General features: G+C 44.7%; 2 protein-coding genes across 7 annotated transcripts in view; one reads left to right on the plus strand and one right to left on the minus strand.

Annotated features, from left to right (window-relative positions):
- Positions 1–9,376, minus strand: part of TAF15 (TATA-box binding protein associated factor 15) — a 34,036-nt gene extending 24,660 nt beyond the window's left edge. For both annotated transcript variants that reach the window (XM_008997060.5, XM_002748341.5), the window contains exons 1-2: positions 9,284–9,376; positions 1,506–1,545 (exon numbers count right to left, since the gene is read on the minus strand). In XM_008997060.5, coding sequence (XP_008995308.1) covers positions 1,506–1,545; positions 9,284–9,290 — 47 coding nt within the window. In that variant the 5' untranslated portion in view covers positions 9,291–9,376. The remainder of the gene's footprint in view (positions 1–1,505; positions 1,546–9,283) is intronic.
- Positions 9,377–9,550: 174 nt separating this feature from the next.
- MMP28 (matrix metallopeptidase 28) overlaps positions 9,551–23,756 on the plus strand; it is a 39,078-nt gene continuing 24,872 nt past the window's right edge. For 3 of the 5 annotated variants that reach the window (XM_003732956.6, XM_078373816.1, XM_054256114.2), the window contains exon 1: positions 21,477–21,827. In XM_003732956.6, the coding sequence (XP_003733004.2) occupies positions 21,714–21,827 (114 nt within the window). In that variant the 5' untranslated portion in view covers positions 21,477–21,713. Of the gene's footprint in view, positions 9,756–9,802; positions 10,185–21,476; positions 21,828–23,756 lie in introns of those variants that run through there. The other 2 variants (XM_035300803.3, XM_035300802.3) reach the window with 2 other exon arrangements.

Raw genomic sequence — 23,756 nt, forward strand, 5'->3', positions numbered from 1 at the left:
TTTAATTTCCTTAAAGATAAACAGGGTGGCCCTAGAAGTCCAGTTTAAATGCCTCAGTAATTAGAGACATGTATATCTCCAGAGTACAATCACACAATGAAATTACACTATATCTCCTCAGTGCTGTAGCAGGGCTTAGCACACAGCTCAATAAATATTTGTTGACTGACTAAATAAATGTATCCTCTGGGATTTGAATTTTAATTTAATAGTATATAAGCTCTAACAAGTCAGAAACAAACTTTATGAATCTATACTCTGACTTTCGAATATCCAAGGAAAACGAAAACATTTGCAAAAAAACTTATTATTTTAAAGCTATCAAATGCTAACAAGATTCTTTAACTTTTGAAAACATATTTCATCAAATAAACATTCTGCTAGATGCCTACTAGGAAGTTAGCACTTTTTGTTTTCAGGAAGCTTAAAATTTGATAAGATATCTGAGATGCTATTCTGAATACCTCACACTGAGCTGTAAAACATTTATCATACAAGTAGAAGGCTGTATTTCTGGTAAGAGAAGCCTACTGCACATATACATTCACATAAAAATAGAATTTTCTTTTTATTGTGAGCATGGTAAGGACGCTAAAAAATGCTAAATATTTCTTTTATGGTACTTCAAAAAAATGTGTTCTAAAAAAACATATTAGCATATTATATACTATCATAAAATGCTTCTTCTAAAAAATAAGAGTTCAACTGCGTTTTTGGTTTTTTTTTTTTTTTTGAGACAGGGTCTCGCTCTGTCACCCAGGCTGGAATGTAGTGGCAATATCATAACTCGCTGTAACAACACTGAACTCTTCAAGTGATCCTCCCGCCTCAGCCTCCCAAGTAGCTAGGACTACAAATACACACCACCATGTCTGGATAATTTTTTTAAAAATTTTTGTAGAGACAAGGACTGGCTATATAGTCCAAGATGGTTTCTAACTCCTGGCCTCAGGCAGTCCTCCCACCTCGCACCTTGGCCTCCCAAAGTGCTGGGACCAGAGGCATGAGCCATAGTAACTGGCATTAAATTCCTTTAATAATTGTTTTTTCTAAGAGATTTCCTAAAGAAAACGTAAACTTTACAATACCAAGGAGACTTGTTTTAATCTCTAGGAGGTATATTCATTGATGCAAACAGACTTAAGGAAGAAGCCCAGTGCAGTGGCACATGGCTGTAGTGGAGAATACAGCTACTTGGGAGACTGAGACAGGAGGATCACTTAAGCCCAGGAATTCAAGGCTATAGTACACTATGATTTGCCTACAAATAGCCACTGCACTCCAACCTGGGTACCCAGCAAGACTCTGTCTCAAAACATAAAGAAGAAAAAAAGAAAAGGAATAAATGTTTTATAGCACCTATTTACACAAGCTGACTCTTTTTATTCTGTGACAAGCTAATATTTAACTAACTATAACATCCAGACATCAAGTCTCAAGAGAAGTCTGACAAAATTCATCTCAGTTCTACCCTTTCATATTATTAAAATACATGTATACTTTACCTTTGCTGCTCACCCCCAGACTGACCGTAACTTCCAGAATCTAGAACACATAAAAATAATTTTAAATCTTATTTAAAATTACACTTCCTTCAAATGCTGGCTTTAGCTTATATAGAAGAAATATGGCAAGAAAAATGTAAAAAACTGCAGAAAGAAAAACTCTTATTAAATACTATGAAAGGAGAAATCTGTACAAACAGTATTTACTTTTTACAGTAACTACATATTAGGAAACTACTATTCTACATGTGTGCTGAGGGTCACAAGAACCCAGTGGACAAACGTAAATCAGTGAAAATCCATTCTTTAAACAGACTCAAAAGCTTAAGCAGTATTATCATTATATACAAAAAGACATGTTAAATGAATCAAGTCCAAAAAGGGGAAAGACATACACTGTGACATCCCAGGATTACATCTACTTGTATATCCTTACCACCCAAGATATATACCATTCCACTGTATTGGACTGCTGTGGCTGTCAGCACCAACAAAAAGATTTCTAAAGACTTGCTTAAAAAAAAAAAAAAAAAAAAAAAAAAGCAGCTAAGTTAGTTGTTCTATTCTGATTTTACCAAACTATCAGGGGCTCAGCCAACTGGCATATCAAATCAGCAATACCTGCTTCTAGCTTCAATTTAGCAACTAAAAAAAAACTACCAAGGGACCCGGTACAGTGGCTCACACCTGTAATCCTAGCACTATGGGAGGCTGAGGCAGGCAAATGGCTTGAAAGCAGCCGGGCCAACACGGCAAAACCTAATCTCTACAAAAAATACAAAAATTAGCCAGGCATGGTAGCATGTGCCTACAGTCCCAGCTACTCGAGAGGCTGAGGTGGATCACCTGATCCAGGGGCAGTCAAGGCTGCAGTGAGCTGTGATTATGCCACTGCACTCCAGCCTGGACGACTGAATGAGACTCTGTCTCAAAAAAAAAAAAAAAAAAATTGGGGGGTGGAGGTGGGAACATGTTTAAAAAAAAAAAAAAAGAATTTGAGCTATGAGCTTTCTCAATCCTTCAAAATGTCAATCATATCAAAAATTGCTGAAGAGGTTCTATTTATCTATCCTTTAGGCTTTACTCGGAGTCAAATGAATGACCTAAGTATGTGATGCATAAGAGCAATTTTATACAAAACACTTTCGCAACTGCAAAAAATGGCTCTAATTCACAAACTGCTGGCCATTAGGCCCAACCTCACCCAATTTGAAACAAAAATAACTGTTGTCAAATCGTTCCAAAACCCATCTAAAACCTAATGAAATTAGTAACTTTCTTTTTCTCTCTTTTAAGAGATGAAACCTTCCTGTCACCCATGCTGGATTGCAGTAGTGCCATCAGAGCTCACTTCTGGATTTGAGCCATTCTCCTGCCTCAACGTCCTGCATAGCTAGGGCTACAGGTGTGCAGCACCACACCCAGCTATTTTTAATTTTTAGAGACAGGGTCTCAGTAACTTTCTCTTTTTAAAATTTAATTATACAATATGTCCCTGTAACAAACTTTTTCATCCAATTAATATAAAGCTATAATATGAAAATATTGCCACTGAATATAAGTGGGTAATACCAAATTTGTTACTTTTCTGCAGTAAACATCTCCAATCAGACTGAACAAGATTTTTTTTTAATGCTTAATTTTAAGAAGGTAAATGAAGGCCAGGTGTAGTGGCTCATCCCTGTAATCCCAGCATTTTGGGAGGCCAAGGCAGGAGTACTGCTTGAGCCCAGGAGGTCAAGGTTGCAGTTCAGTCATGATTGTATCACTGCGCTCCAGCTTTAGCGACAGAGCGAGACCCTGTCTCAGAAAAAAAAAGAATATTAAATGAAATCTTGACACAAACTACTACTTCTATGAATATTGAGGGCATAAAACTAGCTGAAATGAAAAAGAAAAAATTATATATCACTGCCAGGCCCATGATAATAGGATAGCTAGAATGTAGCTAACAACCAAATAAGAAAAATAGGAAAAGAATATACAATGTAATTAGACCATTAAGAGATCAGATGCCTCTATGAAATGACAGGAAATCAGATTCTCCCAAATCAAAGGATGAAAACTGTTACGAGAGGTAAACAATGAGTAAAATAAGATAGTTGGGGAAGCATGAAGCTTTAGGTTAAACTATATCCTGAAGCTGTAGTTTCTCCCAGTGACAAAGTATATGATAATATTTTCTTCAGGTTCAGGCAAAAATTTTGTTAAATATAGCACATAAGGTCTGTAACCCTATCTCAAACCTAACAGTAAGGCCCTTAATTTTAACCTAGTCATTTCAGCCCTCTGAACTTATAAATCTAACTTCTTTAGCTAGCTAGCTTAAAAACTCCAAGATGACATAGAAATAAGCATATTGATTAGTAAATCTGGCCCTTAGTATAAACCCTTGAGTGATAAAGTGCAGATGCTTTATATTAATCAGAGACAACCAGTTTATAAATTAAGGCATCCCAAACAACTGTTCATTGTGATTATTTGACACTTGTGCTTTTCCTCTGGACCTACTAATCATTTAGAAGTGCTTTTGGGCCGGGAGCGGTGGCTCACACCTGTAATCCCAACACTTTGGGAGGCCAAGGCGGGTGGATCATGAGGTCAAGAGATTGAGACCATCCTAGCCAACATGGTGAAACTCCATCTCTACTAAAAATAAAAAAAAATTAGCCAGGCGTGGTGGCATGCACCTGTGGTCCCAGCCAGTCAGGAGAGTGAGGTGAGAAAAATCACTTGAACCCAGGAGGCGGAGGATGCAGTGAGCCTGGATTGCGCCACTGCACTCCAGCCTGGCGACAGAGCAAGACTCCGTGTCAAAAAAAAAAAAAAAAGTGCTTTTGAATTTCCAAGTGTATAGTTTTGATTCTCTTTTGTTTTTTCCTAATACTCCACTGCAGCCAGAAAATGCATTTTATTATTCTTGGTATTTGTTTGGATTTGCTGTTTTGCTTCTCCCCCTTGGCATATGTCCCCTGAATGCCTGAAAAGAATCATTTTCTAATTTTCTAAATTTCAAGTGAATTCTATCAGTCTATAATATTATGCTTAGTTGCATCACTCATATCTTACTAATGTTTGGTCTAGTCTGTTTGGACATATTCTTACTGTTTGCCTAATCTATTACACAAAGTTTTTTTTTTTTTTAACTTCCCATATAGCCTTGTCAAGTTCTTATAATTGTCATTTTTGTTTTATAAATACATATATACTTTTTTTCCAGACAGAGTCTCACTCTATTGTCCAGGATGGAGTGCAGTGGTGTGATTTTGGCTCACTGAAACCTACCTTTCCCAGTTTTAAACAACTCTCTTGCCTCAGTGCCTCCTGAGTAGCTGGGATTATAGGTGCCCGCCACCTTGCCTGGCTACTTTTTTTTATTTTCACCATGTTGGCCAGGCTGGTCTTGTACTCCTGACCTCAAGAGGTGATCTGCCCACCTCGGCCTCCCAAAGTGCTGGGATTATAGGCATAAACCACTGCACCCGGCTTTTCTGTATTCTGAGGCTATTATTAGGCACATAAAAGTATAGGCTTATCTTCCTGATGAATTTCCTTTCAACATTATATCCGAACTTTATTTTGGCTAGTAACATAACTTAAAAAAAAAAAAACCTTTTGGTTGGTGTTTGCAAATTGCTTGAGCTCGAGTTCAAGACCAGCCTGAGCAACACAGAAAGACCCTATCTCTACAAAAAAAAATTAATTAGCTGAGCAAGGCAATGTATACCTGTTGTCAGTCCCAGCTACTCTTAAAAAAAAAAAAAAAAAAGAAAATTCAAGGTCAATGGTTATTTTCTCTCTAAACTCTAAGGATCATTTCATCATTTTCCAGCTTCTTAAAGTATTTAGTTTTGCTATCAATCATACCACTGCTGCCTATTTTCCCTAGTAGGTTATTGTTATTTTATAACCTGCATTTTCACATCAACATCGATGTATCTACGTATGAATTTACTTTTTTGTTTCATGTTTAAATCTAGTGCTCAATTCAAAATCTACATCTCTTTAGGAAATTCTTAACTACTGAGTCTTCCTCCATTTTCTCCTCAATTTCTTATTAGATGTATGACAGGACTTCTTACCTATTTCCCACATTTCTTATCTTTTTCTTTTTTTTTTTTTTTTGAGACAGGGTCTTACTCTGTCACCAAGGCTGGAGTGCTGTGGCTCGATCACAGTTCACTGCATCCTTGACCTCCTGGGCTCAAGCAATCCTCCCACCTCAACCTCACGAGTAGCTGGGATTACACACACACACCATCACTCCCAGCTGATTTTTATTTTTTTTTTTGGTATTTTTTGTAGAAATGGGATTTTATCATGTTGTTCAGGATGTTCTCAAACAATTCATCCACCTCAGCCTCTCTAAGTGCTGGGATTATAGGCGTGAACCACCATGCCTGAATCTTTCGTTTTCATATCTTATCCCCCTGAACTGAATTCTGGAAGGTCACATCTATCTTCCACATCTGAAAGATAAATCACATCCATCATATCTGTAATTCTTTCTTCTGCTATCCAATATATTCACTTTTTCTAATTCTAAACATTTTGATTATTTTTCAAATCAATGTGGCTTGTTTTATTAACATCTTGATCTTTTTTTGTTTTTTTGAGAGTCTTGCTCTGTAGCCAAGGCTGGAATGCAGTGGCATGATCTCAGCTCACTGCAACCTCTGCCTCCCAGAGTCAAGGGATTCTTGTGCCTCAGCCTCCCAAGTAGCTGGGATTACAGGTGCCCATCACCTTGCCCTGCTAATTTTCAGTAGAGACAGGGTTTTACCATGTTGGCCAGGCTGGTCTCTAATTCCTGACCTCAGGTGATCCCCCAGCGTAGGCCTCCCAAAGTGCTGAGATTACAGGTGTGAGCCACTGCGCCCAGTCAACACCTTGATCTTAGGGTTGATTTCTTCTTTTTTTTTTTTTTTTTTAACAATTTTAAACAGAAAAATGTTTTCTCGGATAATCTGTTAGAGGCTTTAATCCAGTTTGTCAGTGACTCTCATTTAGATGAAATGTTTCCTAAAGCTCTGTGATTTTTTTTTACTGTGAACATATCTTTTGCAAGGCTTGCTTTATCTGAGATTCCTTGTGATCTAAACTGTGAAATTTCCTCCAGAAAAGAATTTTTCACATTTTTAACAGGTACACCAAGGGTATTAAAAGCCCATAAACCATTTTTACATTAATTTGTCTTAAGATTCCCTGGAGACTAAATGTCCATGCTACCTTGTCATCTCTTATGTTGGTACTAAGGTTTTTTCCAGTTCATTCCTTCACGGAACATACAGTCCTTGAAACTCCGTAACACGTAAGTCTAAAATTTATGTTAAGAGTCTCAGTTCTCTTTACCTAGCATTAATGGTCTGCATGTTTCATCTCCAATCCTTACGTAGTTACTTGAGCAATAAAACCTAGGTCTCTAAGAAGTTTACACCTTCCTCTCTAGGGTATCTGACAAGTTAGCTCTTTGCCTACCATGCTGGCTTCTACTTCATTTTTGGCAGTGGGGGTTTGCCCTTAGTTTTTGCATTTTTTTGGAAGCTTTGTAGATAGATTTTCAAGTTAATCATGGTCTGCCATACTGCCAGAATGAGCAGTTATCCTGACTTTGTCATTTTTGTGTGTATAATTGTTATTATATTTGTAATATGAATTTGTAAGGTGTTAGATAATTCACATTTGTAAACAGTATTTGAATGTCTGACTTATAATTTCTACAATTTTGATTTATTGATTACTTAAGTGCTTATGTTTTAGTTTTTTGGAGTGGTTGAGTCAATTTGATATATTAAGTTTACAGGTGTAGTCTGGAATGCTTAAAGGACTTAACTAAAATTATTAATGGCATTAGTCGTTTCGGTGATTTTAATAAACATTCATCAAAGCAGAAGTCAAAGCATTATTTTTATACAAAGCGAAAGGTATTACTTTTATACACTTATTACAAAACATATAAATAGTATACCAAGCCTAAGAATTTAAAGAGTCTAGCTTTAATTGTTAATTTAAAAACAAGCATCTAATAAGTAGTCCTTTTTACACAACGAAAAGCCAATTTCGGTATTTTTAAAAAACTCAGATTACAAAATAACAAATACCTGGTGTCTTAGTAACTTGAAGATCAGTATTAATCATTAAGCCAGCTTATATGCTAATGTGATACACAAAAAAGCCTGTATTTTACAAACAGCAAACCACTAAAATTTTCAACTTTCACAGAAGCCACTGCTTTATACTAATAATTATGTTAAAGATCAAGACAGGCTAAAAGTTTTTAATGAGCGCTGAATCCATTAAAACTTGGGTTTTAATTTCTGTTTAAACCAGGGGTAGATAATACACCCTTGTGAAGGTGTCCTGTAATGTATCAATGTCTATTTTGGAATAAGAAATTATTCATTGTTTGAGCAAGGATTAACCAGAAACTGAAGGAAGTGTAGTTTATAGCATCTTACATAAAGTAGATGGGCACCCATCAAAAACAAACCAATATCCTGGCTCCTGAAATATCAACATTAATCTAAGTAATGTATACCATGCTCCTATCCAATCATTCCCACTAATCTGTAGTCTCCTCAGATCAATGCTTCCTTTTAGTCACACATTTCTATCCTGCAAGACTGGGTACCTGGGTTTTTTTGTTTGGTTTTATAACACTAGGCAGGTCTGCCCTTACTAAAAATGTAAGACTGCAAAAGGCATATGTTTCACCTCAACCACATGGCTTCTCAGGCAATGTTCTGTATCTCCAGCAGAAAAGTGATCTCTAACTCTCAGGATGTAGCAAGTGGATAGATACCTGGGTCTTTGCAGCCCATGATGCAGCCTGACAATAGAAGACCTTGTGTGATCAGCTAGGTCTGCTAAATCAAGAGGACATCCATGTGCTACACATTTTATTCTGGTTTAGCAGGATTCAAACTGGCTGTCCTGAAGAGACCAATGCCTCTCTTTCTCTTCCACACAACGGGTGGCCTCTGCCAAGTTAACTGCTTCGTGGTGGGTGAGGAGGGAGACTGCCTTGCCTTTGGTCTGCCTGTTTTAAGGGAAATGCCACAGACACCTACAGAAGCTTATCAATAATGGACAAGGCTCACTTTCAAGCTCTTTCAGGAGATAAATTAGAGGGGAAGACGAATGGCAGGAGAGTAAAGAGGAAGCTGAATTACTATGCAAACACCCCAGCTCAAATCCGGGTGGTTACTGCAGAGTGAATAACGGTAAGTACGATTTCGTGTAAGGCAACGTCCTTTGAAAGGGCTCCCAGAGTGTCAAGGCCCCCACCTGATGAATGGGTGAGTCAGGCAGGCCCAGCTCCACTTCACGGATGGGAAAACTGAGGTACGAGGCGGCGAGATGACTGGCCCGAGGCCTCGCTGAAAGATCCGAGGCGGAGCGGAGAACCAGAAGCACCGCTTCTCTCAGGCTGATGCTCTCATCTCAGCTCCCCCCGCCCCTACGATGGCGTAGACGGCCTCCGCCCCCCGACTCACACACACCCTCCCCCGGGAACGGCAAGTCTCCTCAGGTTCCAAGGACAGGGTCAAAAGACGAGAGGCCCGAGGCGCTCCCGCCGTGATTTGCAGCCGGAGAGCGTTGGGAGCGTGCGTGCCTCCAGTCCAACATGGCGGCGGCCGCGGCCGCCCTCCCCCCCAACCCCAAGCCTCCCTCAGGGCCGGAGGCTTCCCCTCAGGGCCCTCCGGTGGGCGGGAAGACAGCCCAACCCCGCCAGGCCCTTCTCGCCGCTGCCGCTGCTCGCTGAAGGAGTCACCTACCCGACATGACTAACGGCCGCGGCGCGAAGGCCCCACAGCCCGCCGAGAACAAGGAATACGAGAGCCAGGCGGCGCGGCGGCCGGAGATGTACTGGGGGTGGCGCGGCGGGCTGAGGCGGACTGCGGGGCCTCGGCAGCCAATCAGCGGACAGCGGATGGTACCACAGCGCCGCAGCAGAAGGGGTGTTTCTGCACTGGTACTAGCCTCCAAGCCCTGAGGCCTTCCGTGGCCACTCTGTTCCCCCCTCCGCTAGCCGTACCATTATTGAGAGGGAACTGAGGAGAGAAAGTACCAATGCCATTCTCACGACCGGGGAGGAAGCGGAACCTACTCGCTCCGTTTTATTTACAATCCTATTTCTCACTTTATTGGGTGTGATGGAATTTGAGGTTAGGAAACGAAAGAGGAGGGACCTTATGAACACAGACTATTTGTTTATGCAAGGCCTTTCTGCCCCTACAATTTCAAATGGTACGTCCTAGCTGGCTCGCTTCTGCTGCAGAGTGCTTGGGCCACCTGGGGGCGTTCGGAGTCGGGGAGCTAGGGGACCGGCAGTCGTGACCAGCTCGCGTACCCGGTCGCCTCCCGGTTTGTTGTTAACTGTCTCGCCAAGACAAGAGGATGCTGGAACAAAAGGGTGGATTAAGACGAAATCGTACACAAACTTGACCCTGATAATGTGGCAGGGCGGGGGGATCGAGTTTTTATTTTCAGCACTGTAATAATAGCTGACTCTTAATTGTCAGGCACCTTACATCATCTCATTTAATTCTCACAACAGACTGATGAAATATTTTCCCCATGTTGCAGATGAGAAGACAGAACTCACTTGATTTGGGTCGTACAGCTAGTAAACGATCAAGGTGGAATTTGAGGCTTGGTAACGCGACGCCATTGCATGTGAGTTTAACCAGAATACTGCACGGCCCAGAGGGATGGACCCAAGGCCCCTTGGGCTCTGTAGCAGGAAACCGGCTGGCAAAGCTCAGAGAGTCAGCAAAGACGTTTTCTGGGAGGGCATGGTATCTGAGCCAAACCCTAGGTGATGTGCAGAAGTTGACTGAGTGAAGAAGTGAGCAAAGTACTTTGCAGACTAGTTGTGGAAGAAGTAGTTCTTCAAGGGGAGAGTAGAAGGAAATGATGCCCGAAAAGGAGGGAGCTAAATAGCTGGGACCTTGTTAAGTGCATTAGAATTTGCACTTTATCTTGAAGGAAATGAGAACCACTCACCAGAGGATTTTATAAGAGAGGAGTCTTATCAGATTGTATTTTCTGGCTGCCAAATGAAAAATGCATAGAGATGAGAGGCGCTTAAAAGCAGAGATCAATTAGATGGCCAGTGCTATAATTTTGGTGAGAGATGATAGTGCCCTGGACTTAGGTAGTAGCTGTAGAGACAGAGGTAAGTGAAGTGATCCCAGATATACTCTGGGGTAGACTAGACAAGAGCTGGTGATCACCTGGGTGGGAGGAAGTAGTGGAGAGAGAAGAGGTCTGGAGAGATTCTGGGTTTCCTGCATAGACATGGGGCCCTGGTGGTAGTGTCATTGACTGTGATAGGGAACAAAAGGAGGAGCAGGTTGCAATGGAGGTGAAAAGTAAGTTCAGAGTTAATGCCTTCAGATCAGAAAAAAGACAGGAGGTCATCTCTCCCCATTATACCAGCAGTGATTGTACCCTCAACTCTAGATAGAGAGGGTCACAGAATGCTCTAGGCAAGTTCAAACAAGCCAGACTAAAGGAATAAAAATTCTTTCATGACTAAAAACCATTAAACCGTTTAACATATTGAGGAAGGCAGTCCAGCAGAGGAGATGGCCATGTACAACACAAGAGAATTGGGTTATGGAGGGGAGAGGAAGAGGTCATCCTAGAAGATCCCTGGAGGGACCTAGAGAGTTGTTCTTATTTATTTATTTATTTTGAGAATTATTTTGAAAGAAGGAAATGCCAAAAGTGTTACTCATCAACTCCTTAAGTTTGTACCACCCTTTGTTCACTCACTCCTCCTTCAACTGCCATTTCTGGAGGTTTACTATGTGACAGGCTCTGGAAGGCTTTGGAGAGAGAGAAAATGGAAGGAGAGCCTCTGTCTTCCAGGCACTACAGTCTCATAACAGGGACAATGTGAACCTGTGATTTCTTTTTTTTTTTTTAACTTTTATGTTAGGTTTGGGGGTACATGTGAAGGTTTGTTATACAGATACACGTGTCACAGGGGTTTGTCGTACATATGATTTCATTACCCAAGTATTAAACCCAGTACTCAATAGTTATCTTTTCTGCTCCTTTCCCTCCTCCCATCCTTCCTACTCAAGGAGACTACAGTGTCTCTTGTTTCCTTCTTTGTACACATAAATTCTTATCATTTAGCTCCCACTTATAAATGAGAACATGCAGTATTTGGTTTTCTGTTCCTGTTAGTTTGCTAAGGAGAATAGCCTCCAGCTCACCATGTCCCAAAAAGTTTCTTGTTATCTTCATAGTATTTTTCATATTTGTCTTCCCCACTAATGTACCAACCCTCACATCATTTGCCCTGAAAAAAGTCTGTACATAGTCTTGGAGGCTGCAGAGTCTGTTGACATGCTGCCACCCGCACATCAGGACCCATACTAACTCCATCTTGTCCTGCCGAACCTGTGATTTCATCACAGTGATGAATCAATGATTTCATCAACTGCGGGATGTGCTGGGATTGGAGGATGCAGAGTGTGCTCTGAAAACACAGAAGAGCCCCTTGCTCACATGAAGGGTGGGGGGTATCAAGGAAGACTTGTAGGAGGTACCCCCTAAACTGCAGGAGGTACCCCCTAAACTGAACTCTGAAGAAAGTACAGGAAGGAATTAGGTAGGGAGGATATACCAGGGACATTATGCTCCAGGCAGAAAAATTTGCAAAGACTAGGAGACAGCAAAGTTCTTGGAATTGCAAGTGGTTCAGTCTGGCTGGTCTGTGGAGTTGCAAGAGTGAGGAGTTGTAATAAATGGAGTGAAGGAAGTAGGCAGAAGCCACATTCCAAGGAGCCATTTGTGCCTTACAGGCGGGTTTGAACATTAAATTTAAAATAATGGGGTACTTCTGAGGAATTTAATCAAATTAACATTTTCTGTATCCGTTATTTCTAGAATGGACCTATGAAACAGGTAATGCTGCTATCCACATTTGGTCGATTAGGACTCCACAGCTCAGGGAGGTGAAATTCTTGAGCAAGTTCACACAGCTAATGAGAACACATGCCCAGGCCTTTGGACAATGCTCAGTGTTCTTTTCCCAATGTCCTTGGTCTCCCACACTTGAAACAAAGAACTCCTCCCAGATCCGTATTGCTGTGGGGCTTCTTTCCAAGGGTCCTTCTCTGCTACAGACTTACTCAGAGATTGAGTCCTGTGCCCTCCTGCCTTTCAGGCCTTTGCTTGGGAGTGATTCCACTGAGAATGGTTATCTGCAACAAACTTTCATCTTCACCTAGGCATTTTTTGTTTGTTGGTTTTAGTGTTTGTCTTTGGGAGAAGGAGCCTCACTCTGTTGCCCAGGCTGGAGTGTAGTACGTAATCTCAGCTTTCCACCTCCTGGGTTCAAGCGATTCTTGTGCCTTAACCCCCCAAGTAGCTGGGACTACAGGTGTGGGCCACCACACTCAGCTAATTTTTATATTTTTAGTAGAGACGGGGTTTCACCATGTTGGTCAGGCTGGTCTGGAACTCCTGACCTCAGGTGATCCGCCCACCTGGGCCTCCCAAAGTGCTGGGATTACAGGTGTGAGCCACTGCACCCTGCCATTACCCAGGCATGCTTCATGCTGCAAGATCCTGCTCCCTTTATATCCACTTTGCTGGCCTCAGTCTGCATATTTAAGGAAGACAGCAGGTACGTTTTACACATCAGCTTTAGCAGAATGTCTCTGAGAAAGTCTTGGTACTGGGCCTATTGGCCCTGGATCGATTCTTGCTGTCCTCACAGGGGAGCTGACCCCTGCAGGGTTGCCTTGTTTCAGTTTCAGAAAGTCCCTCAGGCGGTATCTTTCAGCTTCAATTGGCCAGTGGGAGACCTGGTGGGAAATTAGGTGGAAGAAGAGAGGAAGAAAGGAGAGAGGAGGGTTATCTCTCCTTCTACTCTCTGCGTCAGGGAGGTCTCAGAGCTCCAGTTTCCATTGGTGACCCTGGCTTCTTGGCCCTCGTAACCTGCCTCCTGCCTTTGTCCCCCCACCTACAGCTTATAGTCATCTTGCTATTGATCATTTCTGAGTTGCCTCCATCTCCTGCTTGGCTTCCCCAACCCTCCTACCACTAGTGTAGGACCTTATAAGGACATTGTAAGGATTCACTTAGAGTGAGGGGGAAACCATTAGAGGGAGCCATTTGAGCAGAGAGACCCAGCAAGATCTGACCTGTTTTACCAGGATTACTCTGCCTGCTGTTTAAAGCATAGACTCTAGAGGGCAGGGAAATGTTATTGCTCTGACCAAAGTAAAAACCAGACCATGATGATTTTTTGCCTTTTTTGAAATCCTCTGGAACTCACAGTTGTACCGCACAATTCAAGGCTTGCATTGCCTTGCCTGTTTGCTCTCTAGTTGGGTTGCATAATTCCTTTGTGAACGTCCAGTACCCAGCACAATGCCTGAAACAGTAGGCATTTTTTTATTAGACAGAGTCTCTGTCACCCAGACAGTGCAGTGGCACGATCTTCCAGGCTCAAGAGATTCTCCTGCCTCAGCCTCCCAAGTAGCTGGGATTACAGGCATGTGCCACCGCACCTGGCTAATTTTGTATTTTTACCATGTTGGCCAGGCTGGTCTCGAACTCCTGGTGATCCAGCGGCCTCGGCCTCCCAAAGTGCTGGGATTACAGGTGTGAGCCACTACACCCAGACCAACAGTAGGGATTTTTAAGAAGGGAAAAACAATAGTATGCAATAGATGAATAAATAAATGGGAAGAAATAAAACATAACTTTTCTTTCTGTCTTGTCTTTAAACTCCTCAAGATCAAAGGCCTTATCTAGGACTTCCCTATGTCTCCCACGGTCACAGAGTAAGTGTTCAGTGAGTGTTTGTTGAAAGAATGACAGCCACCTGGTGCCAAGTGCCACAGGCAGTGTGTAGCTGTTGTCACCACCCTACCCCCAGCCCATTGAAGGTTTCCCTGAAGCCCTTTTCCCGTGGCTTTCCTAGAGAGCAGCCCTGCCAGGATGATTACTCTGAGGCTCCAGTGCAGTAGGGGGAGGCTCCTTATAAATGACCAGGCTATCCCATCCTCCCAACACTGGCAGGCGCTTCCTGTTTGGGGTGGAAAGGAACCAGACACTTTCCTGTTAGCAGGTCTTTTAAGCAAAGCAGCAGATGCTGAGCAGGTCCTGGCCCAGCCTTTCAGTCCAGATGCCTGGTGGTTAGACAGCCTTTATGTGGAAGGGAAGTGGGGCAAAGTGCCAGATTGGCCAGGCTTATACTGTGCTCCTTGCAAGTCCCCTGGGTCCTGGTGTGAGTAAAAAACAAATCAGAAGAGGCTGACGCCCTGCTAGACCATCATGAGAGTTAGAGAAGATGGGGCTGCTCTGAGACAGAGCTCATTGCCAGAAGAGGAGGTGCTCTTGTGACTGTCCTGGGACAGGTTTGTATATGTCATTTGGATGTGAGTGTGCTCCAGTGTGAACCTGTTGCATAGAATACATAAATGTGCCCTTGGGTCTGTGCACCTAATATCCAGCACTTTGTAGGATTTAACACTTTCTTTTTTTTTTTTTTAAAGATGGAGTCTACTCTGTTGCCCAGCCTGGAGTGCAGTGGCACAATCTTGACTCACTGCAACCTCCATCTCTCAGGTTCAAGCAATTCTCCTGCCTCAGCTTCCTGAGTAGCTGGGATTACAGGCTCCTGCCACCACACCCAGCTAATTTTTTTTTTAAAAGACAGTTTTGCTCTATCGCCCAGGGTGGAAGGCAATGGTATAATCTCGGCTCATTGCAACCTCCACCTCCCGGGTTCAAGCAATTCTGCCTCAACCTCCCGAGTCACTGGGATTATAGGCGCCCACCACAATGCCTGGCTAATTTTTGTATTTTTTTTTTTTTTAGTAGAGATGAGGTTTCACCATACTGGTCAGGCTGGTCTCGAACTCCTGACCTTAAGTGATCCACCCGCCTCAACCTCCCAAAGTGTTGGGTTTAAATGTGTGAGCCACTGCACCTGGCCTGATTTTTGTATTTTTAGTAGAGACGGGGTTTCACCATGTTGGTCAGGCCGGTCTTGAACTCCTGATCTCAAGTGATCTGCCCACCTTGGCTTCCCAAAGTGCTGGGATTACAAGCGTGAACCAGTGCATCCAGCTGGATTTAACACTTTCTAATTGTCTAGCTTGTTCCCTATTGTACATGGGATAGCAGAAAAGGCAGGAATTATTTCCCTCCCATTTTATGATAGCAGAAACTCAGAGAAGTTAGTTGACTTGCAAAAGTGAAAAAGTTGAGATTCAACCCCAGGTCTACCTTGCTTCAAATGTCTTACTTTTTCCAGTCCTATATGAGCATGTGTGTATATGTACAGGTGGGCAGACAGTGAGGTATGCCTGTGAATGTGACCCAGACTGCTGAGACCATATCCCCATGTGCCAGAGAGAGGATATTTCCCTTCCAGAGGCAGAGATGGTTGCTAGAGTCAGGACTTCTGGAACTGAATCACAGCAAACAATGCAGAGGCTATGGTCAAAAATGAATTTAAATGATCACAGCAAAAGTCCTCACAACTCAGGAAAGCGTCCTCTTCAGCTCTCCCAACCTAACTCATGTCCTCATTCTGCTAATTATTCCTCTGCTTATGTGTTTTTGAGGCTGGCCTTCTCTTGAGTATCTCCGGAGTCCAGAATTCTTCCTGAGAAAAACTACTTCATGTTCCACATACTTCCTGGGGAGGAGGAAGAGGCAGAGACAAAGCTGATTTTTCCTCATATAATGAAGAGAGAAACTGAGGCCCAGAGGAACCTTGTGCAGGTTGACACATCCTGCCTGAGTCAAGGGGTCCTGCTGTTGCCTTCTGTCAGAGCAGGAGGAATGGCCGGGAAGCAGCAGCTGCCAGACACTCCCCTGGGCAGGCAACATGCTGGGGCCCTGGCATGAGTTCCACAGAATCCTGTCCACTCTGGGAAGGCTGGGAGGTACTGTGGATCTAAGCCAAGCCCCACTGCAGAGAGAAGTAGGGAGGAGAAGCAGCTCTCTTTGAAGAAGAGGTGTGAAGAGAACTCCCAGCCAAGCTGGGTCAGGAATCTGCTCAGCCAAAACAGGGAGAGAAGGAAAGAAACAGACCCTGAGAAAACCTATCTTCCTCCTGGAAGTTGGTGTTTAGTAATTAGTGATCCAGTAGGTCTGGAGTAGGGCTCTGGAATCTGAATTTTTTGGGTGATTCAATGCAGGTGATCTAAGAATCACATTTTGTAAATTTGACTTGAGGCAGGACAGTGTAGTATTTATAGGCCCAAAATCTGGAGTTATAGCATTCAGGTTGAATTACAAATCAATCCCATTATAAGATTTTTGGTTCTGGGCCGGGCGCAGTGGCTCATGCCTGTAATCCCAGCACTTTAGGAGGCCGAGGCAGGCAGATCATGTCAAGAGATAAAGACCATCCTGGCCAACATGGTGAGATCCTGTCTTTACTAAAAATACAAAAATTAGCTGGACATGGTGGCAGCCCCCATAATCCCAGCTAGTCAGGAGGCTGAGGCAGGAGAATCTCTTGAACCCAGGAGGCGGAGGTTGCAGTAAGCCAAGATCATGCCACTGTACTCCAGCCTGGTGACAGAGTGAGACTCCATCTCAAAAAAAAAAAAAAAAATTGTGACTCTGGACAAATGATACAATCTCTCTGTGCCTCAGTTTCCTCATCTTTAAAAGTAGGATGCTTATAATAGTAGCTTTCTCATAAGGAAGTTGCAAAGAGTCAGTTACATGATTTATGTAAAGCACATAGCACATATGTGGCCCATGTTAATTTCTCAACTAGTATTAATCATTATCACTTGTTCCAACTCCTCATACCCATTCCCAACAGAGGAGGAAATAATGGTATCGGATTAACAAAGGGACTTGCCACCACAGTATTATTTTGGATATGGGTAATCTTTGGGTAATGGTTTGAGAATCCTTGATCCAAAGCCATTCTCCAGTCACTCTCCAGATACCCTTGCTATGAACTCAGTCTCTTTTCAATGAACTGCCCTGCTTTCATCTTCCTTTTCTCCTTGGACCCCCTCCCATCCTCCCAGCATCCTCACAGCAAGCTGCTGCCCACCCTTCCCACTCCATTCAAAGTAATTTTGGCTCAGGATGTGTACTAGACACTGAAAACATACAGCAAGTCACTTGTGGGGCTTCACAGGCCCCTGGATTTTGAAGATCACAGCATTTGGTGCTCTGGGATTTATGAGTAATCTTCAGAGGATGAAGGGAACCAGAACCTCCTGCCACTCAAGTTCAAATGGAAGTATGTTATCTTCCTGGGAAACAGAGACATCCTATGCAAAGGCAGGGTTGAAGCCCAGGGTGAGCATATGGGGGGAGAAATCTTTGTTCTGCATAAATTCTTGCAGGCAGTTTCAAGTCTGGATGGCACTTCAAGGTGACCATATGCAGAGATGGCATAGGGAGAAGAAAGGGTGGGATAAAATAATTCAACTACAGTGGCTCACACCTGTAATCTCAGCACTTTGGAGGCTGAGGCAGGTGGATCGCGAGGTCAAGAGATCGAGACCATCCTGGCCAACATGGTGAAATCCCATCTCGACTAAAATATAGGAATTAGCTGAGCGTGGTGGCACGTGCCTGTAGTCCAGCTACTCGGGAGGCTGAGGCAAGAGAATTGCCTGAACCCGGGAGGCAGAGGTTGCAGTGAGCCAAGATCACGCCACTGCACTCCAGCCTGGCGCCTGGTAACAGAGCAAGACTCTGTCTCAGAAATAATAATAATAATAAGAATCCAACTGAGAACACAAAAGGAAAACAGAGAAAGTCGACTTTCAAATGCACAGTGGTACTAGTTTGAGGGGTTCAGGGACCAGAGCTAGGCTGGGGTATAGAGAGAGGCAGGGTCAGCTTTCCAAGTAGCCAAGCCTAGCTCCTTCCAGACATTTAGCCCTCTAGAGAACCATGGTTTCTATTCCTCTCTCGTCCCAGTGAAGCTGACATGGAGAACCTCTGGGATGTGACACAGACATAGTGTGTCTCACTGTGTTGGCCAAGCTGGTCTTGAATTCCTGGGCTCCAGTGATCCTCCCATCTTGGCCTCCCAAAGAGTTGGGATTACAAACATGAGCCACCATGCCCGGTCAGAATAGACATTTTAGAGCAGGCATTCCCAGCCGGAATAGACATTTTAGAAACAGGCATTCCTGGCTGGGCGTGGTGGTGTGTCCTGTAGTCTCAGCTACTCTGGAGGCTGAGGTGGGAGATGGCTTGAGCCTGAGAGATCAAGGGTGCAGTGAGCCCTGATTATGCCACTGCACTCCAGCCTGAGAGACAGAGCAAGACCCTGTCTCTAAAGGATAAAATAAAAAGAAACAGGCATTCCTTTGAGGGAGACTAACTGGAATCAGGCCCTGTTCATCTTCCAACCAACCAATGAAAAAGGAGTATCCATCCTGGGCATACTCATCTAAAAAAGGCTCTTCTCTGGGCAGACCAACAGGAAAAAGGATGTGCAGATACATCCCTGTCAGGGAGCCGCAGTGTCTCTGGAATTGAGGATGGATCTCTCTGCCATCTATGCCCCCTGCTCTGAGGATGCCCTGTGCTCATTTGTAAGGAGCATCACTGCCTGGGTTGGTGCCCCAGAGATAGTGGACACGGGGCTGGCCTGCCCCTTGTTCTTAGAGAGCTTCCAATCTTGCCAGGCAACTAGTAGGAAGGTTCTTCCTTCTGTGAAGTGGGCATGGTGGTGCACTCCTATAGTCCCAGATGCTCAGGAGGATCACTGGAGCCCAGGAGTTTGAGACCAGCTTGGGCAACACAGCAAGACCCGGTACCCGACTCACATACCCCAAAAAACAACAGATGGTAACATGGCTGCTGATTCAAGCAAAACCCTGCAATGTACCTTGGGGAGGGAGATTCTGAAGGAGAGTGAGATAAGATTACCAGATTTAGCACATAAAAATTCAGGACTCCAGTTCAACTTGAATTTCAGATTAATGAATATTTTAAAAAGTAACTGGGTGCCATGCAATATTTGGGACACTTATACTAAAAAATTATTCATGATTAATCTGAAATTCAAGATTAATTGGGCATCCTCTGTTTCATCTTGCAACCTGAGAAAGAGAGAGAGAAAGCAAGAGAGGTAGAGAAAGAGAGAGAGAGAGTATGTGTGTGTGTGTCTAAGTGTTTGTGGTTACAGGTATAGAATGACATATGGTGACTTTTACCAATAGATGGATTTTGACAGGCTAGATAGCCCTGCTTTTGGCAGGGAGCTCTGATGATCATCAGCTGGTAAGGACACTGTGGTCCAAGCTGGAGTCAGATCTAGCTTTGCCAGTTCTTTCCCTCAGCAGAATCTCTCCATTCCTTCTTCTATAAAACATTAAAAAATTACCTGGGCATGGTGACACGTGCCTGCAATTCCAGCTACTCAGGAGGCTGAGATGGGAGGATTGCTTGAGCCTTGAAGGTCAAGGCTACAGTGAGCTGTGATCATGCTACTGCACTCCAGCTTGGGCAACAGAGCAAGACTCTGTATTAAAAATACATACATACAGACATACAGACATATATACATAAAATGTCTATTAAAAGAACTTTTTCCAATTCCTCCACAAAAGTGTTGTATTTTTCTAAATAGTACAAAAACATTGTGTGATACTGAGGCCCTGAGCCTTAGGGCTGGAACACAGCATTATTTTTGTTCAGCACTTTATGGATTCCAGATTATTTTTACACACATTAACTCATCTAATTCCACAATGACCTCCAGAGCTCAGTATCATTTGCCACTTGCAGTTTACGAAGTAGTGAATTGAGTCTAGAAGTGAGACAGCAACCAGCTCTCAGTTACACAGACAGGTAATAAAAGCAGTTTACTTTTTGCTCAGTATGGGTTCAGCAAAGGCTTTCACATAAACCGTTTCACTCCATCCTTATGGGATATATAAAATCAGGCTCTATACATTCATTTTCTCTTTTCGTCCTCATGCAACGCTGGGCACTAAATATCGTATGCTGTCATTTTATCGGTGAGGAAGCTGGTGCTGGAAGTAGTTAAATCCTTTGCCAAAGATCACACAGCTGCAACCTACCACTTATTATTATTTTAAGACTGAGTCTGGCTCTGTTGCCAGGCTGGAGTGCAGTGGCCCGATCTTGGCTAACTGCAACCCCGCCTCCCTGGTGCAAGCGATTCTCCTGGGACTTCCCAAGTAGCTGGGACTACGGGCTGGCACCACGACGCCCAGCTAATTTTTGAGTAAACACGGAGTTCACCAAGTTGGCCAGGATGGTCTCAATCTCTTGACTTCGTGATCCACCCACCTCAGCCTCCCGTAAGTGCTGGGATTACAGGCGTGAGCTACCGCGCCCAGCCCAGCCTACCTCTTATTAAGTTCACACTGCGTGACGCCATGGACCCTGCTCAGTAATTTACAGGCATTATTATCTCATTAAATCTCCCCAGCAGTCACAGGATATCGGTATTCTTAGTATCCCATTTAGTGAAAAGTGGGTTCAGAGATGGTAAGTGACTGGTCCAAGGCCACACAGCCAGCAGGTGGCTGAGGCAGTACTCAAAGGGCTACCAAAGGGGCAAATCTGGAACTCAAATCCAGTTCTGATCCCAGCCCAGGGCTCCTTCTCTCACACCCCGATCCTGTGTGAGGGAGTCTCACTCCCCACCCAGCTGAAACAATCAACGACCCTCAGGTAGGCCAGGACCTCTCTTCATCGAAGTCTTAAGTAGGTAGCCACGCTTGCCAGAAGAAGATCTTTCTTCCCTCACCCTCCCTGGACAGATTGGGTCAACTGGAGGTGACCGGCGAGAGGATCAATCCGTAGGGCGGCGGCGGGCGCAGGGCGAGGCTGTGCAGAGAACGGAAGCTCAGGGACCGCCGCGCGTTCCAGCGGCGGAGCCGGGTGGGTGGGGCGGGAGTGCCGGGTCTCCGCCCCCTCCGCCAGCCCTTCCTTTTTCCCTCCCGCCCTCTGTCCCTGGGACCTGCGGACCCGAGGGCAGGCACTGCCGGAGCTGGACGACCTCTGGCCGGCTCCCGGCGAAGCGCAGCAGAGAAGCGGCCCACCGCGCGGAGCTGGGGCACCCGCGAGCCCCCGGGACAATCCCTCTCCGCGCGGTGGCAGCGCAGAGCCGGCACATCCCCGGGGTCCCGGGCCCGGCTGAAGGCTGGTTGACTCCCTGCGCGCAGTAGCTCCCGAGCCGGCCACACCGGAGGCAGAGAGATGGTCGCGCGTGTCGGCCTCCTGCTGCGCGCCCTGCCTCTGCTGCTGCTGTGGGGCGGTCTGGACGCCCAGCCCGCGGAGCGCGGAGGCCAGGAGCTGCGCAAGGAGGCGGAGGTACGGGGTGTGTACCTGGCGGAGAGCAGTGCGCGTGCTTGAGACCTGCCAGAACTTTGCAGTCCGGCCACCGGGCAGTCCCCTATGAGCGGACAATGCCCGTTACCCTCCCCCTGTCCTCCGACCCCTTTGCACTTGCACACAAAAAGCCGGGCAGTTTTTTCCCTGTGCCAGGCTGGAACCACGCAGGCACGCGGATCCGCATTGATGAGCTGGGGCGGGTACCGAGACAAGACTAAACAGACGGCGAGAACCCAGAGGGAACCTCCTACCCCAGTTTGGCACGGTGCCTCTCTCCTTCATACACTTAGGCTGGGGAGAATGACGTTCATTCGTCGGATGCTCCCGAACCGATGGAAGCCTCAGTTTGGTGCTGTAGAGAGGGAACGGCTGGCTGGCAGGGACTCGGGACAGAGCGCTGCTCTGGCTTCCTGGCCAGGGGCTGCTGCTGATCAGCTTGGGCAAGCCATTCAAACTGCTCAGAACGAGTTTCTTCGTCTGTAAAATGGGCAAAAGTAGTATACTCTCAAGAGTTGCTTCTAATGAGCTTTAAAAGGGGCTTAACTTGAGAGAAGGGTGCAGGAAGGTGAACCTTAAAGAGCTCCCTTTCCATTTTCTTACTTTGGACCCAACTGTTTGCTGTAGGTTGCGCAAGGGGAATTTTTTGTGAGGTAGGGGTGGGGATCGATATGGGGCGTCTATTTTCTACATAAAAGTGATTGTAATAACACAACAGTATCATTTCTTTCCTCCCCAAAGAAGCATGTCTGCTTGTGTTCTTACTTCTTCTCAAGAATATGACCAGGGTCTCTGCTATTTTAAGAAGGGATATGAACAGGTTTCTTTTTTTCTTTTCTTTTTTTTCTTTCTTTATTTTTTATTTTTATTTATTTGTTTATTGAGAAAGAGTCTCTGTCATCCAGGCTGGAGTGCAATGGCTCGGTCTCGATTCACTGCAACCTCCGTCTCCCGGGTTCAAGTGATTCTCCTGCCTCAGCCTCCCGAGTAGCTGGGATTACAGGCACCCGCCATGACACCCGGCTAATTTTTACCTTTTTAGTAGAGACAGGTTTTCACCATGTTGGCCAGGCTGCTCTCGAACTCCGGACCTAAAGTGATCTGCCTTCCTCGGCTTCCAGAAGCTGGGATTACAGGCATGAGCCACTGCACTGGGCTGAAATATGAACAGGTTCTGAATTACTGAGCCCAGTGCTCTGCCCTGAAACTCTTGCTTCTCTAAGAGCTTCTTTCCTGCCCTCAAACTGCCCATTGAGAGCTTCTCAATATCCTCTCTACTCCCTTTCCCTAGAAAGGCAAGCTGAATTTGGGGAAACTGCAGAATGAAGAGGGCCCTGTCTGAATGCCTCATCCTTCCATGAGCCACCTCCCATCACTGCTGGGGAATATTTGGAAATGACCCTGCTTCAACATGGATCATCTCTTGATGCCTTCCACCCCTCTGTGCTCTCTGCTTTCTCTGCACAATTGGAGAAGCACTTTGTTTCTCCCTATTGAGACTATTACAACATCAAGTACAGAGTCCTTGCAGCCCCAGGAGAAGGCTTCTGTCTGCCAAGCCAAGTCTTGTTAAAAGTCCCACTCCACCTCCCTGCAAGTTCGGGTCCCAGGCAATCCTTGGCAAGGGAACAGAGGCATATCTCTGCTGCCCATGCCTGTGGGGGCCCCAGATGGAGAGAATTTCATCTTGGGGTATGCTTGGGAAACTTAATATCTAGCAGATTGAGTTTCTTTCAGTCTATTGAACATAAATTGGGGGCAGGGGATTTTTAGCTCTGAGAACAAGAAAATATTTTTAAAGCATAAAAACTCTGGAAATGGGCCGGGCGAGGTGACTCACATCTATTATCCCAGCACTTTGGGAGACCGAGGCAGGCGGATCACCTGAAGTCAGGAGTTTGAGACCAGCCT

The sequence above is a fragment of the Callithrix jacchus genome, chromosome 5, assembly GCF_049354715.1.
Source record: "Callithrix jacchus isolate 240 chromosome 5, calJac240_pri, whole genome shotgun sequence".
NCBI classification, from domain to species: Eukaryota; Metazoa; Chordata; class Mammalia; order Primates; family Cebidae; genus Callithrix; species Callithrix jacchus.